The following is a 23,581-nucleotide window of genomic DNA, read 5'->3' on the forward strand; positions in this document are numbered from 1 at the left end:
AAAAAGAGTAAATAGAAAATCTGACTAGATCTATAACAAATAAAGAGATAGAGTTGGTAATTAAAAAAAGAAAAACTTCCTACGAAGAAAAGCCCACAGTCAGATATTTTCACTGATAAATTCCACCAAGTGTTTAAAGAAAAAATAATACAAATACTTCACAAACTCTTACAAAAATAGAAGAGGATGAAACATTTCCCTACTCATTCTGTGAGGCCAGTATTACCCTAATACCAAACATATCACAAGAAGAAATCCTACCGATCAATATATTGTCTGAATACAGAGGCAAATTATCTTCAACAAAATACTAGCAAACCACATATAAAAAACTGTGGTCATATATAAAAACCATGGTCAATTGATTTTCAACTAGGGTGCCAAGACCATTCGAAGGCAAAAGAATAGTCCTTTTAACACATGGTGCTGGAACAACTGGATAGCCACATGCCAAAGAATGAATTTGGGGCCCTATTTCACATAATATACAAAAATTAACTCAAAATGGACCACAGACCTTAAACTATAAAAACTCTTAAAAGAAAATATAGATGTAAAACAAGTGGTACCTAATTAAACTTTTAAAAGCTTTTGCATAGCAAAGGAAACTATAAATAAGGTAAAGAGACAACCCTCAGAATGGGAGAAAATTATAGCAAATGAAACAACTGACAAAGGATTAATTTCCAAAATATACAAGCTGCTCATAGAAGTCAATACCAGAAAAACAAACAACCCAATCAAAAAGTTGGAAAAAAACCTAAACAGACATTTCTCCAAAGAAGACATACAGATGACTAACAAACACACGAAAGATGCTCAACATCACTCATTATTATAGAAATGCAAATCAAAACTCCAATGAGATACCACCTCACACTGATCAGAATGTTCATCATCAAGAGGTCCACAAACACTAAATGCTGGAGAGGGTGTGAAGAAAAGGGAAGCTTCTTGCACTGTTGGTGGGAATATTGATACAACCACTATGGAAGATGGTATGAAGATTCCTTAAAAAACTAGAAATAAAACCACCATATGACCCAGCAATCCTATTCCTAGGCATATACCCTGAGGAAACCAAAATTGAAAAAGATATATGTACCCCAAGGTTCATTGCAACACTATTTACAATAGCTAGAACATGTAAGCAACCTAGATGTCCAGTGACAGATGAATGGATAAAGAAGCTGTGGTACATGTACATATAATGGAATATTACTCAGCCATTAAAAGGAGTGCATTTGAGTCAGTTCTAATGAGGTGGACGAACTTAGAGTCTATTATACAGAGTGAAGTATGTCAGAAAAAGAAAGATAAATATTGTGTACTATTGTAATATTGTCCATCCCTGGTAGTCCATTGGGTAGGACTTGGAGCTTTCATTGCCCAGGGCCTAGGTTCAATCCCTGGTCAGGGAACTAAGAGCCTGCAAGCCATGTGATGCAGCCAAACAAACAAACAAGGAATCTAGAAATATGGTACATACGAATTTATCTGCAGGACAGCAATGGAGAGGACACAGGGTGGTGGGTGGAGAAGAGAGGGTGAGATGTATGGAGAGAGTAACATGGAAACTTATATGACTTTATGTAAAATAGACAGCCAATGGGAATTTTCTATATAACTCAGGGAACTCAAACAGGGGCTCTGTATCAACCTGGAGGGGTGGGATGGGGAGGGAGATGGGAAGGGGGTTCATGAGTCGGGGGACATAGGTATACCTATGACTGATTCATGTTGATGCTTGACAGAAAACAACAAAATTCTGTAAAGCAATTATCCTTCAATTAAAAAATAAGTAAATTTTAAAAAAAGAAAATATAGATGTAAATCTTTGTGGCCCTGGATAAGGCAATGGTTTCTTGGATATGACATCAAAATCACAAGTAACAAAGGAAAAACAGATAAATTGGGCTTCATAAAAATTTAAAACTTTTGTGCTTGAAAGGACAGTAACAAAGAAAGCTTTTGAAAAGACTAGTATGTAAAATATAAAAAGAACTCTTAAAATTAGAAGTATAGGACTAACAGATACAAACTTATATATAAAATAGACAACAAGAATTTACTGTATAGCACAGGGAACTATACTCAGTATCTTGTAATAACCTACAATAGCCAGTCCACTGGCTAAGACTCTGCGGTCCCAATGCAGGGGGCCCAGCTTTGATCTTTGGTTGGGAACCAGATCCCATGTACTGCAACTAAAAGTTTGCATACCACAGCAAAAGATGGAAGATCCTGTGCACTGCAATGAAGACCAGGTGCAGTCAAATAAATAAATAAATGTAAATAAATAGTTATGATGCACCTGTTAATTTAAAAAATAATGGAAATATACATATATAATAATCACTTTGCTGTACAGCTGAAACTAACACAATATTGTAAATCACCTATATATACTTCCATCTTTTTTTTAAGTTTGATGTTTGCTCACAAAGGGGAAAACAAAAATCTCTTACTACTCAACAATAAAAAGATAACCCAATTTAAAAAATAAAATAAATTGCTGGGCAACACGATAATCTGTCTTTTACATAATGCTCTACAAACATAATTCCATAGTACTACATGTGGATTTTTAAATGATATACGTACATATAACAAACACACAGAGAAAAGCACTATTACAGGAAAATGGTTCAGTGAATTACCGCAAAGTGAACATCCCACATAACTACCATCAAGATTAGGAAATAGAACATTACTGGCCCCTCAGAAGTCGCTTTCTTACATCTCTCCAGTAACTCCCATTCCTTCTTCCCAAAAGGTAACCACTCTCTGACCTTTAAAGCCATGTTAGTTTTTCCTAATTTTGAAATTCATATAAATGGAATTATACTCTTTTGTGTCTGACTTCTTTTGATCAACATTTGGGTTGTAAGATTCAATCTTATTGCTCATCATAATCATCAATTTTCATTAATTAGTTCATTGATTTTCATTCTTGTAGAATATTCCATTATATGAGTAATCCACAAAGTATTTATTTATTCTACCATCAATAGACATTTGAATTTTCCAGTTTGGACTTTCATGAATGTTGCTATCATGAACACTCTAGTACATATTTTTTGGTACACATATATATTCTATGGTTCCTCTTTCTATAATCTGCTTTATTTCTTGATTTTTCAGTTAATCCTTATCTTGTACATGCCCATTTATTTTTGTTTGAACACTAGAAATCTGTATAAAATGTTTTAGAGATGATTTGAAACTCTTGGCAATGTTATATTCCTCCAGAGGGGATTTATGTTACTTCTGGTTATAAGTTGAGACAAAGGCAGAGTACCTGAATCCAATCAAGGATGGAGCCAATTTGAAGGTTCTTCAGTTTTTCTGAGGATTATTCTGTTTCTGATTCACTTTTACTCCTAGAGTATAAATCTTTAGGAAGGACCAGCTAAAAACCTGCGTTGTTTTCAAGGATCCCTCCTTTTTGACAGGCCCTGAATTTCAACCTAGTCCTACAAGTCATGTAGGTCTACTGAAAGCTTTGCACACCTTTCCAGTTGCTCCACAACATCTTTGGTATCAGTAAGAGGACAAGTTGAATCAGACATCAGGCTCATATCTCTGGGCTTCCCTTGTCTATGATATCTTGGCCCATCAAACTATTGCTGCCTTACTAGCGCTATGATTCCTTCACATAAATGTTTATATACACATACACACATACATATACACAGTCCAGATTTCATGATAATTCTCAGTTGGAGGATTGGTTGAAACAGACTGGCTACCATTGATAGTAGTAGAAATCCTCTTTCTTTGTTCTTTAGTCCACATAGATTTACCTCATTTTTTAAAATAGTATAGGTATACCATAATTAATTTATCCTTTCCCCTATTTCTGGGCATTTAAATCTTTTCTAGATAGTCTTGCAATTGAAGGCAATGCTGTAGGGGACAACCTTGGAGTTAAATCCTTGCGCACTAGACAGAGACTATCTATAGGACAAAGGTGTGGAAGTAGATTACTAAGAAAAAATTTTTATTTCACTTTCTCCAAATTTTCCCTCTAAAGGCTAAATCATTTTATACTCCCACTTGCACTGCATGAGGGTTCCCTTTCTCCAAACTCCGGCCCCCAATTCTGTGTATCTAAATCTTTTTTATTTTTCCTATGTAAATGGGCAAAAAATGTTGTTATTCTTTTTTCTAATTGTTTTTTCACTGATTATCATAGAAAGGTAAATACATTTTATATATTTATTTGTAATTTAACTTTTCTTTTTACATATATTACCCAAGTTTTTCTGTACAATATATTGCCCATTTTTCCACCATTAAAATTGAATTCTTTGTCTATTTCTTATTAAAATATAAGAGTGCTTTATATTATATAGACTATATATCTGTTACCTAGCTACAACCAATATTTTCCCTTTCTGTGGATTATATTTTAACTTTGTCTATGGCATCTTTCATCACACAGAAGATTTAAATTTTATGGCTTCTGTGTTTTGAATTTTGTTTAAGAAAGACTTCCTCAACCTTAATATTATAGCCTAAAATAACCTGATGTGTTTTGATTAATATATTTTCATCTTTTACTCATCTTGAAATTATTAGTATGTTATTAGGTAGGGATAAATTTTGTGATCCCCTCATAATTGCCCATTTAAATAATAGTCTACCCTCTCTCTACTGTTTTGAAATGCCACCATTTTGATATGCCATTTTACAATATACCAGATTTTCATATATTCACGGGTTTATTATTCTGATTTTTTACTTTAAAATATCTCCCTAAGTGACTCTGGTGCAGTTGAGTCATGTACTGATTTCAGGGAACTTCTGGTTTTAGTGCAGCCATCCATTTGATTTTGGTCAATTCCTGAAACAAATATTTTGCCAAACATGGCTAAATCCAGCAATAACACTCTGATACTCCTTCAGAAAGCACTAAATGAATTCATATAAATGAATGGTTCTTTTTTATTAATTTATCTTTCATTGAAGGATAATTGCTTTACAGAATTTTGTTGTTTTCTGTCAAATCAGCCATAGGTACACATATATTCCCTCCCTTTTGAGCCTCCCTCCCATCTCCCTCCCATCCCACCCCCCTAGATTGATACAGAGCCCCTGTTTGAGTTTCCTGAGCCATACAGCAAATTCCAGTTGGTATCTATTTTACATATGGTAATGTAAGCTTCCATGTTACTCTTTCCATACATCTCACCCTCTCCTCCCCTCTCCCCATGTCCATAAGTCTATTCTCTCTGTCTGTTTCTCCATTGCTGCCCAGTAAATAAATAAATTCTTCAGTACCATTTTTCTAGATTCCATATTTATGTGTTAGAAAACAATATTTATCTTTCTCTTTCTAATTCACTTCACCCTGTATAATAGGTTCTAGGTTCATCCACCTCATCAGAACTGACTCAAATGCATTCTTTTTATGGCTGAGTAATATTCCAGTGTGTATATATACCACCACTTCTTTATCCATTCATTTGTCGATGGACGTCTAGGTTGCTTCCATGTTTTAGCTATTGTAAATAGTGCTGTAATGAACAATGGGATACATGTGTCTTTTTCTATTTTGGTTTCCTCAGGGTATATGCCTAGGAATGGGATTGTTGGGTCATATGGTGGTTTTATTCCTAGTTTTTTAAGGAATCTCCCTACATCTTCCATAGTGGAAATGGTTCTTTTTTAATCAGAATTTCTGAGTAGTTGAATTCAAGAGTCCATTTTAAGGTGCTCAGTTTGTGCCTTAAAAGATCAAAACACAGCTTTGAGCTGCGGTTCTGCCCTCTGTTTCTTTTGAACTCTCCCTCAAAAGGGAAAGTCACATTTAAGTGAGAATATCCTGATTTAGTCATCCCCAATAGATGGAACAATCTAGCAATTAGAAGTGGGCTGGGTTGCCTATAATCACTCTAAGAACCAGTTCTCTTCCCCCTCCCCTGCCCTCTTGCCCTACCCCAGATAGCTAAATTCTTAACTGAAGTATTGACATTATGAAAAATGTCAATAAAGGCCACTGAATTGTACACTTAAACTGGGCGAATCACATGGTGTATGAATTATATCTCAGGAAGGCTGTTTAGAAATAAAAGAGAGAGATGGAGACAGAGGAAGGCAGGCACAAACATGCCCCACATTCCAGCCCACCCTTTGTTGACATCTGCTTCTCCTCAGGACAATCCTCAAAACCATGCAGTGTTTGACCTTGACAGTGTCAGCCTGATATCCTTCTTCTGGTCTCCTCTAACATTTGTGTTCTCTTTTTATTACTGTTTTGATTCTTACCCTGGCTACCTTACTAAAGTCACTCAAGGGCTTAGTTGTCTCCTCCATGAGATAGCAGATTCCTCTGGGCATGAACTGTACCTTGTCTCTAGCCAGCACGAAGCATGTTGTGGAGCTTAGGGAGGTCCCCAGTTCTCATTTTCACCCAGAACTGAATTGCTTCCTGTTGTCAATAGTCAAGAGGAAGAGTTCAACAGGGCAGAAGGGTGAGAACATGAAATGTGAATGTCATGTGATCATCACTTCCCATCTGCTTGCCCTCTGGATGATGTAAGAGCAGACAAACCACCACAACAAATATGTTCAATGAGAGAGAGAGAGAGAGAGAGGTCAAGAAGCAGAGGGGCTTGACATCCTGCCCATGATAACCCAGAGTGAGTGGATCACTGTCTCTAAACACAGCAGATAAGTGAACAGAGAGGCACTGGAGGACAGAGGCCTCCTCCTCAGGCCCGGATTTGGCCCAACCCAAGTGTGCAGCAGCATGCATTGTAGAAAAACCAGAGGAGAAGCAGCCAGGAAGCCTGGGTGGCATCCTAGTCAGTTTCTTCTCCTGGGGCTACATGACCATGCAGAGCCTTTGCTGACCCTTTCCTCTCCTCTCTCTGCCCCTGTCTTTGCCAGTTATCTTACAGGCATCATCCTTTCCTGTTGAAGCTCAGATAAAGGTCTATCTGTCCATATCTGGCACCATTGCTTCTCCTTCCTTATTTGGGAAAAAATTTTTTTATTATGAAAGCCATACATTTTATTAAGGAAGAATTGCTAAATAATCTCATTCCAGTCCTCCCGAGAAAATCAATTGTTAATGCTTTGTTGTGAATTCTTTGAGAGCATTTTCTATATAGAGTTAAACCATTGGGGTCACATGATCTATGTATCTTTATCACTTCACATTTTTTACTCATTGATGTATCATGGACATCTTTTTAATCAATACATACACATCTGTAATATGCTTGTTACTAGATGTACCATAATTGATTTAATAAGTCTCCTCCTTTTGGATACTTCCTGCTCAGTCACTAAGTCATATCCAACTCTTTGTGAACCCATGGACTGTAGCCCTCTGTCCGGGCTCCTCTGTCCATGGGGCTCTCCAGGCAAGAATACTGGAGTGGGTTGCCATTTCCTATTCCATGGGACTCTTCCTGACCTAGGGATCAAACCCATGTTTCCTGCATTGTAGGCAGATTCTTTACCACTGTGCCATTGTAGGTTTTTTCTAATTTTTCACCGCTATAAATGATACTGTAAGAAACATTGTTCTAGCTAAACATTTGATCACATGTTTAGCAGGTATGTAAGGTAAATTTCTTGGCCATTGAGTCCTCTTTTTCCTTCTCATGTCCCACAGCAGAGGAAGTATGCAGTTGCTCTTGCTTAGCTCCCAATTCTTGGTTATTGATTAAACGGATCCAGTTCTGATAATACTGATATATTTTGAAGCACAGACGTAATTGACTTTTTCCAAGTCTAGAGAATCTTGCAGCCCTGCCAAGCTTAGGTTCCACTGAGTTCTTCCCATCTTCAAAATTTCAATGATAGATGAGTCATCCAGGTGAGTCTTCTTTTCTTAATCTCCTTTTTCAATCTGCTTTCAAGACACATAATTATTGTTTTTCTCAATCCTAGGAATTTTTTGATGTGTGGCCAGTCCTGATGGGTGAGGCTCCACCCTACGCTGGTCCCAGGACTCCGGATGGAAGGGTAGGTCTCTCTCTGGCCTGTTCAGTATGAATAAATGTTTAATGAAATATAATGTAAGGCACTATAGGCCCTGCTGAAGTTTCTCTACCACTTAGGTATTTATCTCTTCTGGGTTGCGTCGTCGCCTTTGAAATTATGGTAATTCCTCATGATTGCTCAAGCCCTGTAATTTGCAAGGTGTTTTAATATCTCACTGGAGTTTCACAACAACCTGGTGGGACTGACAGAAGAGGAAAAATATTCTTATTCCATAGATGAGGAAAGAATTCCAGAAAGATCAAGCAACCTGCTTAACGATTCACTCAGCAGAACTGTAGACTATTAAAGCTGTGAAGAATCTCAAAATCTAATCTAGATGTACACATTGATAGCCGGAAGGTCATTTCCAGTCAATAGATAAATATATTTAGCTATGAAAGTTTTTCAATTCTTTATTTCCAATAAATGTCTAGATTCTCAGATCCTTTTGAAAAGGTGGCAGATCATTCAAAACTGCACAGTCCCCCCACCCCCATCCCACAGGGCAAATTTGATTGGAGCTGAGTAGCAGCTGCCTCCTTGCAACCTGGCCTGAGTTCCCTAGTTTGCCACAGTCCCCCTGACTCCCTCTTGTGTACCCCTGGCTGCCTCCTCTCTTTTGTTTCTATTACGTCTCCCTTGGCATTTCAGTGTGTGACCTCTGGCCTCCTACTATTGTACATTTAAAGATGGGACATAAACACTTTAAAGAAGCTGTAATGAAATATGTGGGGATGCAAAGATGAAGCAGGATAAACAGACCTGGCACTCAAATGGCCTATAGAACCTGTAGAATGTCTTTAGCTGAGGCCACAAAGAATAAGTAAGCAGCATAGCTATGTGCTGAATTGAGCTTTAGTCCAGTAATTGTCTCACAAAACCTTCCAGGCTGTCTGAAATGGTATATCATTTCTGCTAAGAGGCCTGATTCCCCCCAGCCAACACTGCTGATGCTGCTAAGTTCTTCAGTCGTGTCCGACTCTGGGCAACCCCATAGACGGCAGCCCACCAGGCTCCCCTGTCCCTGAGATTCTCCAGGCAGTAATACTGGAGTGGGTTGCCATTTCCTTCTCCAATGCATGAAAGTGAAAAATGAAAGTGAAGTCGCTCAGTCGTGTCTGACTCTTAGCGACCCCATCGACTGCAGCCCACCAGGCTCCTCTGTCCATGGGATTTTCCAGGCAAGAGTACCGGAGTGGGTTGCCATCGCCTTCTCCATGACAGACCTTATTTAACCTTAATTCAAACTCTAGGTATTCAGAATTAACACCCTGGCTGTGAGTTTCATATACACACCAGAAAAGATTTCAACCTTGGAATCAACAATGTCTGCTGAGCTTTATACAAAATGACCTTTATAATCTGCCACTGTCCAGTTTCAAACTACTATTTTGCCCACACAATTTCATGTTTTCATTTTGGAGGACTAACTCTGCAAAGCTAACATCATGTGCTATTGTCAGAAAACTGTTTGCGGACATTTTTTTCTTTTTAAGTACAGCTTGCTGTATTGGCATAGTTGAGATGTTACTACTGAGTTTTCATCGAATTCACCTATGAGTTGGTTTTGTTTCTTCCAGAAATTTAGAATTTTTGGAACTAGGGTAGAGACCACTCTAGCTTTCAGACTCCACCAACTTCAATTAATTTCAATTTTCTGGGCTGCTTTAATATTCAGCTCTCTGAGCTGAGCCCTGTGGTCAGAAGTCATCTCCAACTCCAGAAGGCCTAGAGAAATATCAGGCCCTATCTAACTTATCTGGTTCTTCACTCTTGAGGATCCTTATCTTCAAGATTGAACTGAAGATGGGGGAGAAGACACATTTATATGTATAGCTGAGGCCCTTTGCTATCCAGTTGAAACTATCACAACATTGTTAATTGGCTATACTTCAATATAAAATAAAAGGTTGTTTTTTTTTTTTTTTAAAAGATTGAACTGAAAAGGACATTTTCTCACTAAGCTCCAGCCTAAAAGGGATGCTCATCATCCGATCATTTCAGAAGCTTTAGTTTCACTGAGGTGACCAGCACACTCATGGGTAAAACTTTTCTTCCTCAAACCCTCCTCCAGCTCATGCAGCAATGACCCAGTCTTTGTAAGAGTGTGACATGTTGCAATGGAAAAGGCCAGAAGACAAAGAACTTTGGTCTTAGTAGGTTGCTAGCCTGTAGGGCGAGCTTGGTCAAATAACCCCTTAGGGTCTCCATTTTCTCTTCTATGGAATGCTATCACCGAATTTATCTCCAAAGGCAGTTTGATGTTTAGGACACAGTTGGTAAGGAAAACACAGAGAGGCCTGAGCTGGGGCCCAGACACAGCAGGACAGGACTGGACAAAAGCAGATCTTCTGGAAAGAGCAAAGGGTTGAAGGGAGGAAGACTAAATTCAGGTCCCTGCTCCAGCAGCTGGCTGTGTGGCCTTGGACGCCTCTCGGAGCCTCCCCTTCCTCATGTGGAACACCCAGGTGATCAAGCTGACCTAGGCAGGCCATGGTGGCTAAAGCGAATCACACTGACTTGGTAGGCACTCCGACAACCATGGCAACATAAGTCTCACTCTCTGCCGGGCACTTCACCTGGAGTCTGCGAATATACTCTTCTCATCAGTTTATGGAGGAGGTATCCAGGTAGGTCAGTGGTAGAGAATCTGCCTGATAAGCAGGAGACATGGGTTCAATCCCTGGGTCAGGAAGATCCCCTAGAAAAGAAAATGGCAACCTACTCTAGTATTCTTGCTTGGGAAATCCCATGGACAGAGGAGCCTGGGTGGCTACAGTCCAAGGGATTGCAAGAGTTGGATACAATTGAGCAACTAAATAAAAACAACGTTCTCTTTATGTCTGTTGGATAGTAGAGAACATTAAAGGCTTGAAGGGGAAAAATCATTTACACAGTTTCAAACCCTGTATGCTTTTCTTTCAGGTAACTATCATTGCAATCATGCTGCTTAACATCCCCTGTTGCCTTCTAACATCACTCTCACAATTGATCTGCCATGTTCACGCTAGAAACACAGTTTCTGTCTGGATTTTGACCAATTAAGCTCCCCGAATCTTGGGTCTGAAGCTCTCCCAAAGCAGCTCTACCTCACTTCATCTCCTTTTAAAAATAAAGCATTGTATGTGTGTGTGCTTTCATTATGAAAAACAGCTATGTAGGCTTCATGAAAAAAACAAAAATGGCACTTCTTTTAAAACTGGTATATTTCCATGCATGATGATCTGGCTCTGGTTGTATCTGGCTCTTTCAAAGACCCTGTGTTACCGTGTCAGCTGCTTAGGTGCAAGGTGACAAAGGCACTCATTGATGGCTTGGTTTTGATTTTCCAAAAGCGGGTGGACTCCTACATGAATATGGCCTTGAAAGTAACTTGGCTGAGCTACAGCATGTGGAAAAAGTTCTATTTATCTAGAGAACACTGACTTTTCTGTTGCTCTCTGTGAAGGTAAAACTGAGTCTCATGTTAAGTTTAAAAGAAAAAAGTCCATCTCTCATCTTTCTAAAAGAACCTGGTAGAGACCTCTGGGTAGGGCAGTCTACCAGGCCCAGAGAGCCAGCAGGTTGCCTAGGGGAGCAGTGAATAGCCCAGGTTCAAGGACAGATGACCCTGAAGCAAGAAAGCCATCTCCCCGGCCAGGAGGAAACAGCTCTGCCAAAGGCCCAACAGATTTCTAGAACTGCCCATAGGATATGACTTCATAGTTTTAAAATGTTCTTAGCACAATTGTTTATATTTACTGAAAAAGGAATACATGAGAACAGAGAAGAGCTCACACCATACAAAAGAGTACAGTACAGAAATCTAGCCTGCCTTGAGGCAGCTAGGCAGCCACTATGAGTGGTCTATCTTTCTCAAATGTCTATGGATATTTCTGTATGTACATATACAAGCTGGGTTTAGAAAAGGCAGAGGAACCAGTGATCAAATTGCCAGCATTCATTGGATAATAGGGATTCCCAGGTGGTGCTAGGTGAAGAATCTGCTTGCCAATGCAGGAGACATAAGAGACAAGGGTTTGATCCCTGTGTCGGGAAGATCCCCTGAGGGAGGGCATGGCAACCCACTCCAGTATTCTTGCCTGAAGAGTCCCATGGACAGATGAACCTGAAGGGCTATAGTCCATAGGACTGCAAAGAGTTGGACGTAACTGAGGCGACTTAGCACTGGATCATAGAGAAAGCAAGGGAATTCCAAAAAAACGTCTACTTCTGCTTCATTGACTACACTTACGCCTTTTTCTATGTGGATTACAACTAACTGGAAAATTCTTAAAGAGATGGGAATACCAGACCACCTTACCTGCCTCCTGAGAAACCTGTATGCAGGTCAAGAAGCAACAGTTAAAAGTGTACATGGAACAATGGACTGGTTAAAATTTGGGAAAGGAGTACATCAAGGTTGTACACTGTTACCCTGCTTATTTAACTTTTAGGCAGAGTAATCCTGGGCTGGATGAATCACAAGCTGGAATCAAGATTGCTAGGAGAAATATCAACAACCTTAAACATGCAGATGATACCACTCTAATGGCAGAAAGTGATGAGGAACTGAAGAGCCTCTTGATAAGGGTAATAGAGGAAGTGAAAAAGCTGGCTTAAAACTCAACATATAAAAAACTAAGATCATGGCATGTGGTCCCATCATTTCATGGCAAGTAGAAGGGGAAAAAGTAGAAGCAGTGACAAATTTTATTTTCTTGGGCTCCAAAATCCAAAACTTCAGATGACTGCAGCCATGAAATTAAAAGATGCTTGCTCCTTAGAAGAAAAGCTATAACAAACCTAGACAGCATATTAAAAAGCAGAGACATTACTTTGCTGACAAAGGTTCATATAGTCAAAGCTATGGTTTTTCCAGTAGTCATGTATTGGTGTGAGACTTGGACCATAAAGAAGGTTGAGCACCAAAGAACTGATGCTTTCAAATTGTGGTGCTGGAGAAGACTCTTGACAGTCCCTTGGACTGCAAGGAGATCATTCTGGTCAATCCTAAAGGAAATCAACCTTGAATATTCATTGGAAGGACTCATGCTGAAGCTGAAGCCCCAGTACTTTGGCCACCTGATACAAAAAGTCAACTTATTGGAAAAGACCCTGATGCTAAGAAAGATTGAAGGCAAAAAGAGAAGAGGGCAACAGTGCATGAGATGGTTAGATAGCATCACTGACTCAATGGTCATGAATTTGAGCAAAATCCAGGAGATAGTGAAGGACAGGGAAGCCTGATGTGCTGCAGTCCATGGGGTCTTAAAGAGTTGGACATAACTTAGTGACTGAGCAACAAGAAATGTATGAATTCCACCACCACCCACCTTGACAAATGTGATAATTCTATTCTGTGCCTTACTTTCCCACCTGAGAATATTTGGCATCTTTCCCTATCAGCACAGATACAACTCTGGAGACAAGCACCCACTATGCACAGGCACTGTTTTTCAATTATCTCCAAGGGATGGACATCAACTATCTCTAGGCTTTTTAAAGCAGTCTGGCTGAGAGCCCTAGGTGGGGAAAACAATGCTTTTACCTACATTTGGGTATATATCTATAGGATTTATTAGCATATGTAGAATTACTGAGTCAAAGAATATGTGCATTTTAATCTATAAAAGGCTATTCATGCTTACTATCCACCTACAATCTTAGACTCAAAGCTGGAATGGGCTTTACAGATTCCCCAGTTCAGTGTTTTAAATTCCCGGATTATCTTTAGAATCCTAGGTTTCCACAGTGGCTGCCTCAGCCAGGGGTGAATGGGGCAGCAGAGGACAGGACAGGGAGTGAGGGAGAACCCAGAGATGCAGGATCTCGAGGTACCAGACTCTGCTCCCATCAGGGTGGCGTTACTTTCCTCTGCTTTCTAGGAGTAGGGCCTATGCTTTGTGAGGAGAAAGAGTTCTGCTACCTGATACTGACAACAAACAAGCACCACCCATCTTACAGCTGGGGCCCAGATCGGACACCAAGGGGAACCAAGACCAGAGCCTGAGTCTTTGCACTATGTATCTATTCCTGACTCCACATCCTCGTGCTGCGGGGGCACCTGGCCTCCCCTTGCATGCTTCCTGTTGCAGGGAGCTCCTACCTACCCTGGAGCAGCCATGGGTGCTCTGAAAGGATTCAGTCACTGTAGCTGCTTCAAACTGAGCACTGAGGGGCAGAGTGTCTCCTTCTCCCTCATGATCCTGCAGGTCACAATTACCTCTCAACTAGGCACCTTGACTAGATGAGGAATTTCTATTTGTGGAGGTTCGGGGTCAGGTGGCCTGGGTGGGCTCAGATATCTACATTTTAAACTCTAGGGCGATACTTCTCAAAATGCCTGTGTTAAGGAATAATTTTTTTTTAATTTCCAGTTCATTCTGGGCTAATACTTTTAAAGATATGATAAAGGTCTATATTTGAAAAACTTGTCTTCTAAAAATTTTAGAAGACATACAAAATGTTAAGTCTTAAAAATTATTAGTTTCAGCAGACATAACCTAACTCAGTCAAATTCCTATAAAAGTTTCTAAACACTGACTGCCAATTTCTGTTTTTATCTCATCATGGAATAGTAATAAATAGTGTACAGACTGGTACCAATCCAGGGACCACACTTTGAGTAACCCTGTTCTAGGTGAGGGTGATACAGAGAGGAACACACTGTTTAAGCCGATGAACCTTAAGCGACACAGCACAAAGAGCTCTCAGCCTGGAGTCAAGGGCCTAGCTTCTGATCCTGGTTCACTGTCTCATAATAAATGTGTCCTTTCTCCTCTCTGGGTCTCAGTTTTCATATCTGTAAAATGCTAACATTCCTATCACATGTAGGTGTTTAGACATTTTAATAAGGTAAGGGATTTTTCCCCAATTATATTTTTCACGTAATTGAACAGATTTACTGTAAGAGAATGGGGGTTTTAATGGTGCAAGGAGGTAGGAGGGATGGAGGAGGTGGAAAGTGAATGGGATGCATGGGGCATGATTGGGAAGGCAAGTCTGAAAGAGCTGATGAAGCAGAGAGAGGAGCTGAGTGAAGGAGGAAGGGGCTGTGACCATGAAGCTGACTCTGCATGGAGGATGGCTGGGTTGACGATGATGCTAATGGGACAGGAGCCCCCTTCCATCTTCCTCTCTCACTAGACTCCAGCAGTAATCTTTTCTCCTTGTCCTGAACCCCCAGGCCCCCTCGGAACACTTCCTACTCCTTTTTGAAGCCCCAGATCCCAGCCCCTGCCTGGCCACTGTGAGCTGGCTCCAAGGAAGAGCAGGATGAATCTTGAGACTCAGCTGGCAGTGAGCTCCAGGGGCACTGGGACACGCCCTCAGAGGGTCAGGCCAGTGCTTCTGGAAAACCCCAGGGCACAGGGGAAAGAACAAAGCCTGTCTCAAGGACACACTCCTGCTGGAGTTCTGTCTCAGACTCTGAAAGTATATATTTCTCTCTCTTCTGCCTAGGAAATCAGCTTTTACAAGGTCATTGACTACATCCTGCATGGCAAAGAAGACATTAAAGTCATCCCGTAAGTCTCTTCTCCAAACGTGCAGAATTGCAGGTGCATTGGTGTCCATAACACACTCATTCAAAAACCAACACTAACCAAACCCAAGAAGGCCACCCACTCAGGCAGAGCAACAAAGAGACAATGCAGAAGGGTGGGAAAGATCATGCAGGCTGGAAAATGAGGCTGGATTCTTAGTCAGCTGCTGTGAGTTCAAGTCCCAAGTCCAGTTTAGTAAGTGGCCTCTCTATGGAATGAGACCATGGATCTGATCAGGGCTTTTCAATGGTTTTCCGTGGAGGCACATCTGGGGCCTAAGGCAGAGGGTGAGGGAAAGGCAGGAAGTTAGCAAAGGAAGTGACTCAGACCCCAAAGAAAGCTTACTCTGTAGTGTCTTTTTTTTTCTGGTTGCACCATGTGGGATCTTAGTTCCCCAGAGATTGAATCTGCGCCCTCAGCAGGGACAGCTCAGAGTCCTAACCACTAGACCACCAGGGAAGTCCCCTCTAATGTCTTAGGTGATCAAGGAGGATAACGAAAAGGCTAAAATCCCAGAGGGTGAGGCCTACCTGCAGGTGGTGGGGCCTCAAAGGCCATTTTAAGATTCCAACAGTCAAGAATGTTTTGCATATAAGCATGAACTTTTTGGCCAGGAGAGCATGTCCCAAAACTCAGTTGTCTTTTTATCTATTCGAATCCTCTGTGGGTGCCAGGATCCATGCCCACAGTTCTGTCTGAGGCTTGGCTGTTTCCCAACTGAACTTCAGACTCCTTGAGGCCAGAATCAGCCTCTATGGAGAGCCTCACCTTTCCTCTCATTTCTGGTTCACATGTAGAGATTTATTGCAGGTCACCTCAGTCCTTAAACAGTGCGTGTGAGAGGCCTCAACTGTTGCCAGAGAATTTTGATAGTGCAGTCACTCAGATAACCCAGTTCTCTGGTTTATCTTTTCCTGATGAGGGATGAGAGATTGCTTTACGTTCCTGAGTTTCTGGGTTTTCTCTGTTCAGTCCTGTTTATACAATGACTAAGTCTTTTCTAAATTCATTTCTTTTCTTTTTTTTTTCTTGTGAACAGCATACTCTGCCCCCATCCTGTTCTCTGACCACTTCTCTAGAGGTGCCAGTTTATCAGACTCATTGTCTGTGTTCAGAGTTATCACAGCTCACAGCATTCCCCATCTCACCACTTCTCACCAAGCATCACATCCTCTAGTCTCTGATAACATCCACCTTGCTGCCTTCTACAATGGGGCTATATCCACACTGAACTTAATATAAATTCCCAGAAGTAACTTCAAGAGATTATACTATGATGCAACACCAAAATAAAAAGCAGCTTTGAATGGCACAAAGAGACAGGAGAAAGATGCAAGATATGATAAAAACCCAAATCTAAATGCTAAACGAGCTCTGTCGATATTCATAAATAACTTTAAGTTCAAAAAGCTTTGTATTACAGATTAACTGGCAGAATATTATCTTTCTCAGGTGTGTATAAGAAACGGTTCCTGGGAATTTCCTGAAAGTCCAGTGGTTAGGACTCTGCACTTGCACTGCAGGGGTCAGGCAGTTAAGATCCCACAGGCCGGGTTCTTCTAAGAACTGATGAGTTCCAAGATATATTGATATATGAAGAAATACCATATATCCTGTTTACAAGAAACCTATCTAAAAGATCATACAGAGAAAATGAAAGAATGAACAAAAGATATGCCTTGCAAATGATAATCAAAAGAAAACTGATGTAACTATGTTACTATCAGATAAAAATAGGTGTCAAGGTGCACATTAGTAAAAATAATCACTTCTTAATGCCACAGGACTGGAAAAGGTCAGTTTTCATTCCAATCCCAAAGAAAGGCAATGCCAAAGAATGCTCAAACTACCGCACAATTGCACTTATCTCACAGGCTAGTAAAGTAATGCTTAAAATTCTCCAAGCTAGGCTTCAGCAATACATGAACCGTGAACTTCCAGATGTTCAAGCTGGTTTTAGAAAAGGCAGAGGAACCAGAGATGAAATTGCCAACATCCGCTGGATCATCAAAAAAGCAAGAAAGTTCCAGAAAAGCATCTACTTCTGCTTTATTGACTATGCCAAAGCCTTTGACTGTGTGGATCACAATAAACTGTGGAAAATTCTGAAAGAGATGGGCATACCAGACCACCTGACCTGTCTCTTGAGAACCCTGTATGCAGGTCAGGAAGCAACAGTTAGAACTAGACACGGAACAACAGACTGGTTCCAAATATGAAAAGGAGTACGTCAAGGCTGTATATTGTCACCCTGTTTATTTAACTTATATGCAGAATACATCATGAGAAACGCTGGGCTGGAGGAAGCACAAGCTGGAATCAAGATTGCCGGGAGAAATATCAATAACCTCAGATATGCAGATGACACCACTCTTACGGCAGAAAGTGAAGAACTAAAGAGCCTCTTGATGAAAGTAAAAGAGGAGAGTGAAAAAGTTGGCTTAAAACTCAACATTCAGAAAACTAAGACCATGGCATCCGGTCCCATCACTTCATGGCAGATAGATGGGGAAACAGTGGCTGACTTTATTTTTCTGGGCTCCAAAATCACTGCAGATGGTGATTGCAGCCATGAAATTAAAAGACGCTTACTCCTTGGAAGGAAAGTTATGACCAACCTAGACAGCATATTAAAAAGCAGAGACATTACTTTGCCAACACAGGTCTGTCTAGTTAAGGCTATGGTTTTTCCAGTGGTCATGTATGAATGTGAGAATTGGACTCTAAAGAAAGCTGAGTGCCAAAGAATTGATGCTTTTGAAGTGTGGTGTTGGAGAAGATTCTTAAGAGTCCCTTGGACTGCAAGGAGATCCAACCAGTCCATCCTAAAGGAGATCAGTCCTGAGTGTTCACTGGAAGGACTGATGATGAAGCTGAAACTCCAATACTTTGGCCACCTGATGTGAAGAGCTGACTCATTGGAAAAGACCCTGATGCTGGGAAAGACTGAGGGCAGGAGGAGAAGGGGATGACAGAAGTTGAGATGGCTGGATGGCATCATCGACTCAATGGACATGGGTTTGGGTGGACTCCAGGAGTTGGTGATGGACAGGGAGGCCTGGTGTGCCATGGTTCATGGGGTCGCAAAGAGTCGGACACGACTGAGCAACTGAACTGAACTGAACTGAATGATAAAGGGGTCAATTTAACTTGACTTTCTAGGAAGAATTTACAAATGTATATATGCTTAACAATGTGGCCTCAAAAAGAAAGCAAAAACTGACAGAAACTTAAGAATGCATAGACAAATTCAGGTTTGCTAATTGTTACAGTAGACTAAAATAAACAGAATAGAGAATATTTAAATAAGATAATTACCAAACAATCTAATGGATATATACATTAATAGAACATGACATCTCACACCCAAACTACAGAACTCTCAGCCTTTTCAAGAATACCTGTGCATTTATGATAACTGGTGATATAACAGACCATAAAACAAACCTCAAATGATTGAAATCATACAGAGATGTCTTCTAGTCACAATGAAAACATGCTAGAAACTAATAACAAAGAGTTAATTAGAAAAAAACTCCATATGCTTGGAAACTAGAAACTACTTTTATGGGGAAAAAAAAAAAAGGAATACACTTCCATATGATCCATGGGTAAAAGAAGAACTCAATGGAAATTATTATATTTTCTGAACTGAAGAGAATGACAATATCACATGATATGTGATAAAACCAATGTGATGCAGTGAAATCATACCTAAGGTGAAATTTACATTATTACACTTTCATACTAGAAAATAATAAAAAATAAAGTAATAAACTATGTACCAAAATTATATCACCCAGGGCCCCAACAGATACTAGGTGTCACATTTAAATCAGGGTATTTTGGGGCTTCCTGGTGGTCCAGTGGCTCAGGCTCTCCGCCCCCAGTGCAGGGGGCCTGGGTTTGATCCTGGTCAGGGGACTAGATCCCACATGCCACAACTAAGAGTTTGAATGCTGCAACTAAAGATTCCATGTACCATCACTAAGACCCAGCTCAGTCAAAGAAATTTTTTTTTTTTTGTTAGTTGGAGGCTAATTACTTCACAACATTTCAGTGGGTTTTGTCATACATTGATATGAATCAGCCATAAATCAGGGTAAATCAAGGAGGGTTTATTTCCAAAGGGATGAATTACAGAGGTGTGTGTGTGGATGGAATGAAGGAAACCAACCACAAGAGAATATTTTAGTAGTAAGGTTGTAAGCACTTCTGGGCCCTAAGGAAATTTCTAGAATGTGGTGAGGAGAAACAGTAATATAGAGCAGGCCATCCTTAGAGAAGTGCAGACAAAACAAACTCAGAGCAACGCTGCCAGGAGGAACCCAGGGAAATAAATAGCCTGACCTTCCTGTTCTACCGCCCTGTAGTTTTGGCCAGGTCTCCTCTTCAGTCTAAACTCAGTCAGAAGCTGGAAGGCCAGACACCCCGTTGATGGAATCCACACAGACTGGCCTCCCGTGACAGGGAGGAGCAGGTTGGAAGTGGCTCTGGAGGGGCAGATGGGAGTTATCTATCACATTATCTCAAGAAACTAACAACAAACAAGCATACCTTTTCAAAATAATAAAGATAAGCCCAGAAATTAATTAAATATTAACAAAATATTGAACAAATGCCAAAAGTTGGTTTCTTGGACAGATTAATCAAATTGATGAATTTCTGTCAAGACTGAGCAAGAAAAATAGGAACTCGAATGAACTGTATCAGGAAGGAAAAGAGGAATAACCACAATCATACAGACACTAACAGGATACAATAAGAAGATATTATGCCCAGAATATTTTAAGTCTAGATGAAAGAGGCAAATTTCTATAAAAATAAAACCTACTAAATATAAATCACAGAGAAATAGAAAATCACAAGAGTCTTATAACAGTAAAATACATTAAAACCCTTCCATAAAGACATTTCAGGCTCAGATGCCTTCAGAGATGAGTTTTACTAAATATTTAAGGAAGAAATAACACAATTCTCATACAAATTATCCAAGAGAATAGAGGGGAAAAAAATGACTAGTATAAACTTGACACCAAAACTCAACAAAGTCTGTATGAAAAAGGAAAATTCATACCAAGCTTACTTGTGAACCTAGATGCAAAGATCCTAAATAAAATTTTATCAGATAATAATTTAAAAGGGTTATACATCATGACCCAATTGAGTTTAGTCCAGGAATGCAAGGCTAACATCAGAGCAAGCAATCTATAAAGTCTGTCACATTAACAGAAACATGTTATAATTATTTCCATAGAGAACTTTATTAATCTAAAAATATTTTTTTTTTAATGTCTGAAAATACTAAAGCATTGACAGAGACATGGAGCAAAGGCAACTCTAATATACCACCGATGGTAGTGCAAATTGGGTTTTAGAAAACAGTTTGGCTTTCTCGAGTAAAGTTGAAGATATGCACATCTTATGACCCAGTATTTCTACTCTAGAAATACCACATGGAACTGAGAGCATGCATACACCAGAGTGTTGGAAGCAACAATACTCATGTTAGCCTCACACTAAGGGGATGTCCATCAACATAATGCATAAATTATATGCAATCTTACAAGGAAAAATAATTTAAGTCTATCAAACAAATGAATTACAGCGACATGAAAAAAGAAGTCCAACAAAATAATGCATGTTCATTGAATGATTCCACCTGAATGAAGTTGAAAAATATGTGAAACAGGGTACAGGAAATCAGGTGGTAAAACTCCACAGAAAAGCAAGAATCATAAAGTTGGGACAACCGTTCCCTTTGGGGTTCAGGAGAAGGTTGTGAGTGGGAGGAGCAGGTTAGGGATTTCCAAGGTGTCAACAGGTTATTAGAGTTCCATAGATGTGGTTCCATAGGTGTTCACTTTCAAATAACTGAAGTTCTTAATACATTTTTCTGTGTATTTTTAGCAATAAACAAGTAAAAATATACCATCTAAAATAAATATATAAATCTAAATTGTGATATTGCTGTGTATGTTAGTCACTCAGTCATGTGTAACTCTTTGCAATCCCATGGACTGCAGCCTGCCAGATTCCTCTGTCCATGGAATTGTCCAAGCAAGAATATTGGAATGGGTTGCCATTCCCCTCTCCATGGGATTTTTCTGGCCCAGGAATCAAACCCGGGTCTCCTGCAATACAGGCAGATGCTTTACCATCTGAGTCACTTGGGAATGAGGGATAAATAAGTATGTAAACCGCCTAGCTTAGTGCTTGGTATGTGGTAGGAGCTCATCCTAGGTGGGTTTCCCTCACTCTGCATGGTATTGAGCAACTCACTCTCCGTAAGGACTGGTGGAGGGAAATGATGGCATCTGGTTTTGCTCGGCAGCCAGTAACCATCTGTTGGATCAATTTTGTCTCTTAGAGAGCATGAAATCCATAAAACTGATTTATGAGTTTTTTCTCAGTGTCTACATTTGGACACTAAGATGCTTAGCCAAGATTTGGGGCTTGATCTTGGGGGCTACTTGAAGCCACCAGAGAGAAGAGGGAAGGTAAGATCCAGTTTCAAGTTTTTAGTCCATCTGTCCCCACCTAAAAAGTCACCACTGTCTTTGGTCTTGACAGGAATCCACCTCCAGACCACTGGGCTTTGGTGAGCGGTCTCCCCACATATGTTGCCCAAAATGGCCTGGTAAGTAATATAACATTCAAGGGGGAGAGTTTTGAATCAGGTGGAAGAGTAAAGGGATTTCAGATCAAGAGAGTGGGAAAAACTATGGCAAGTATGGATCTCTCAAAGCCTGGTTCTCTCGTTTCTCAACTCGCTTGATGGCTAGTCCAAGAGGATGTGCATAAAATTGACATTTGAAGAAACATGAGACAGAGAAGTGTAAGTCTCCCTGACAACCAAAGATACTTATGCAACTATCAGGGATAATGTCATGACTGGCTGGTCCATGAGGCTTACCACAGAGCAAGACCCAGCCTCTTATCCCAGAGACCTGGTTGCCCCTCCCAAGCCCCCATCCCTGCCACATTTCTAACCTCACAGTGGAGCTCAGATGCTCTGTCTCCCACATGCCCTACCCACAGGGTCCAGGGTAGGGTGACAGCATCCCCTGCCCTCGAGAAAAGAGCCATGAGTATTAGCAGCACGTCACCCTGGAATTTGAGGCCACTCATCTCTGTATCCTTTCCCAGGCACACACCACCCGGTACTGTTCATGTATCAGGGTGTTTATTTATTGGGCATTCCCTATGTGCCAGGTGCTGTAGCTGGCTGTGGGGATACAAAGATAGATGAGTCACATAATTTCTGTCCTGAAGCTCATCATCAAATGGAAGGTATCTTTATGAACTGATACTTATATTATAATGCAATGGGGTCACAATAGAGATGTACATGGTATATTCTAGGAACACAAGTAGGCGGGGAGGGGCATCTAAACCAGCCTTTACTTTCCAGGGTGTTTTGGTATGAGTTGAATTTTAAAATAAATAGGGGTAAGGCAGGTAGGGACCAGGAAGCAACATGGTGGAGAAAACAACACTGGCCAACAACTCTAGCTTGGAGACTGGGAGCAACATGGCGTGTGCAGTTTGGAGTAGCTGGAGTGTTAGGTTTGAGACAGGAAGATGGCAAGAGATGAGGCTTGAGAGGGAGAAAGGGAGGGGCCAGATCACAGCAGCTTTGGATGGTAGATCAAGAGGGTGGAACTTTAATCCACAGGTGACAGGTTTTTAAGTAAGAGGTTGACACAATAAATTTCATTTTAGAAAGAAAATTCGGAAAGCTCCCTGGAAAATAGATCTGAAGAGACTTAAGATTGGAAGCAGAGAGAAAAGTATGTCGTCACAAACAAGAGGTGATGAACATCTCAACAAAGGCAGAGGCAGTAAAGAACACTAAATAGCCACCGAGTTCTTATGATAACGCCAGGCAGTAAATACATTTGGTCATTTAATACTCACGGCTCAAACAAAGATGAGGTGGAGAGAGGAAGATCAGAACTCAGATCTAACAGTGAGAGGGCTTTGTGACTGATTGTGAGCAGAGAGACAAGGAGAGAAGAGTCAAAGCCAATTTCAGATTTCTAGACTGGATG

At 40.4% G+C, this 23,581-nt stretch overlaps 1 protein-coding gene across 1 annotated transcript in view; it reads left to right on the forward strand.

Annotated features, from left to right (window-relative positions):
* Positions 1–23,581, forward strand: part of PDE6A (phosphodiesterase 6A) — a 74,655-nt gene that overhangs the window by 14,673 nt on the left and 36,401 nt on the right. Inside the window, exons 5-7 of the mRNA XM_043465002.1 lie at positions 7,909–7,983; positions 15,445–15,509; positions 22,101–22,167. Of these exons, the coding sequence (XP_043320937.1) occupies positions 7,909–7,983; positions 15,445–15,509; positions 22,101–22,167 (207 nt within the window). The remainder of the gene's footprint in view (positions 1–7,908; positions 7,984–15,444; positions 15,510–22,100; positions 22,168–23,581) is intronic.

This window comes from Cervus canadensis, chromosome 4, assembly GCF_019320065.1.
Source record: "Cervus canadensis isolate Bull #8, Minnesota chromosome 4, ASM1932006v1, whole genome shotgun sequence".
Classification (NCBI taxonomy): domain Eukaryota; kingdom Metazoa; phylum Chordata; class Mammalia; order Artiodactyla; family Cervidae; genus Cervus; species Cervus canadensis.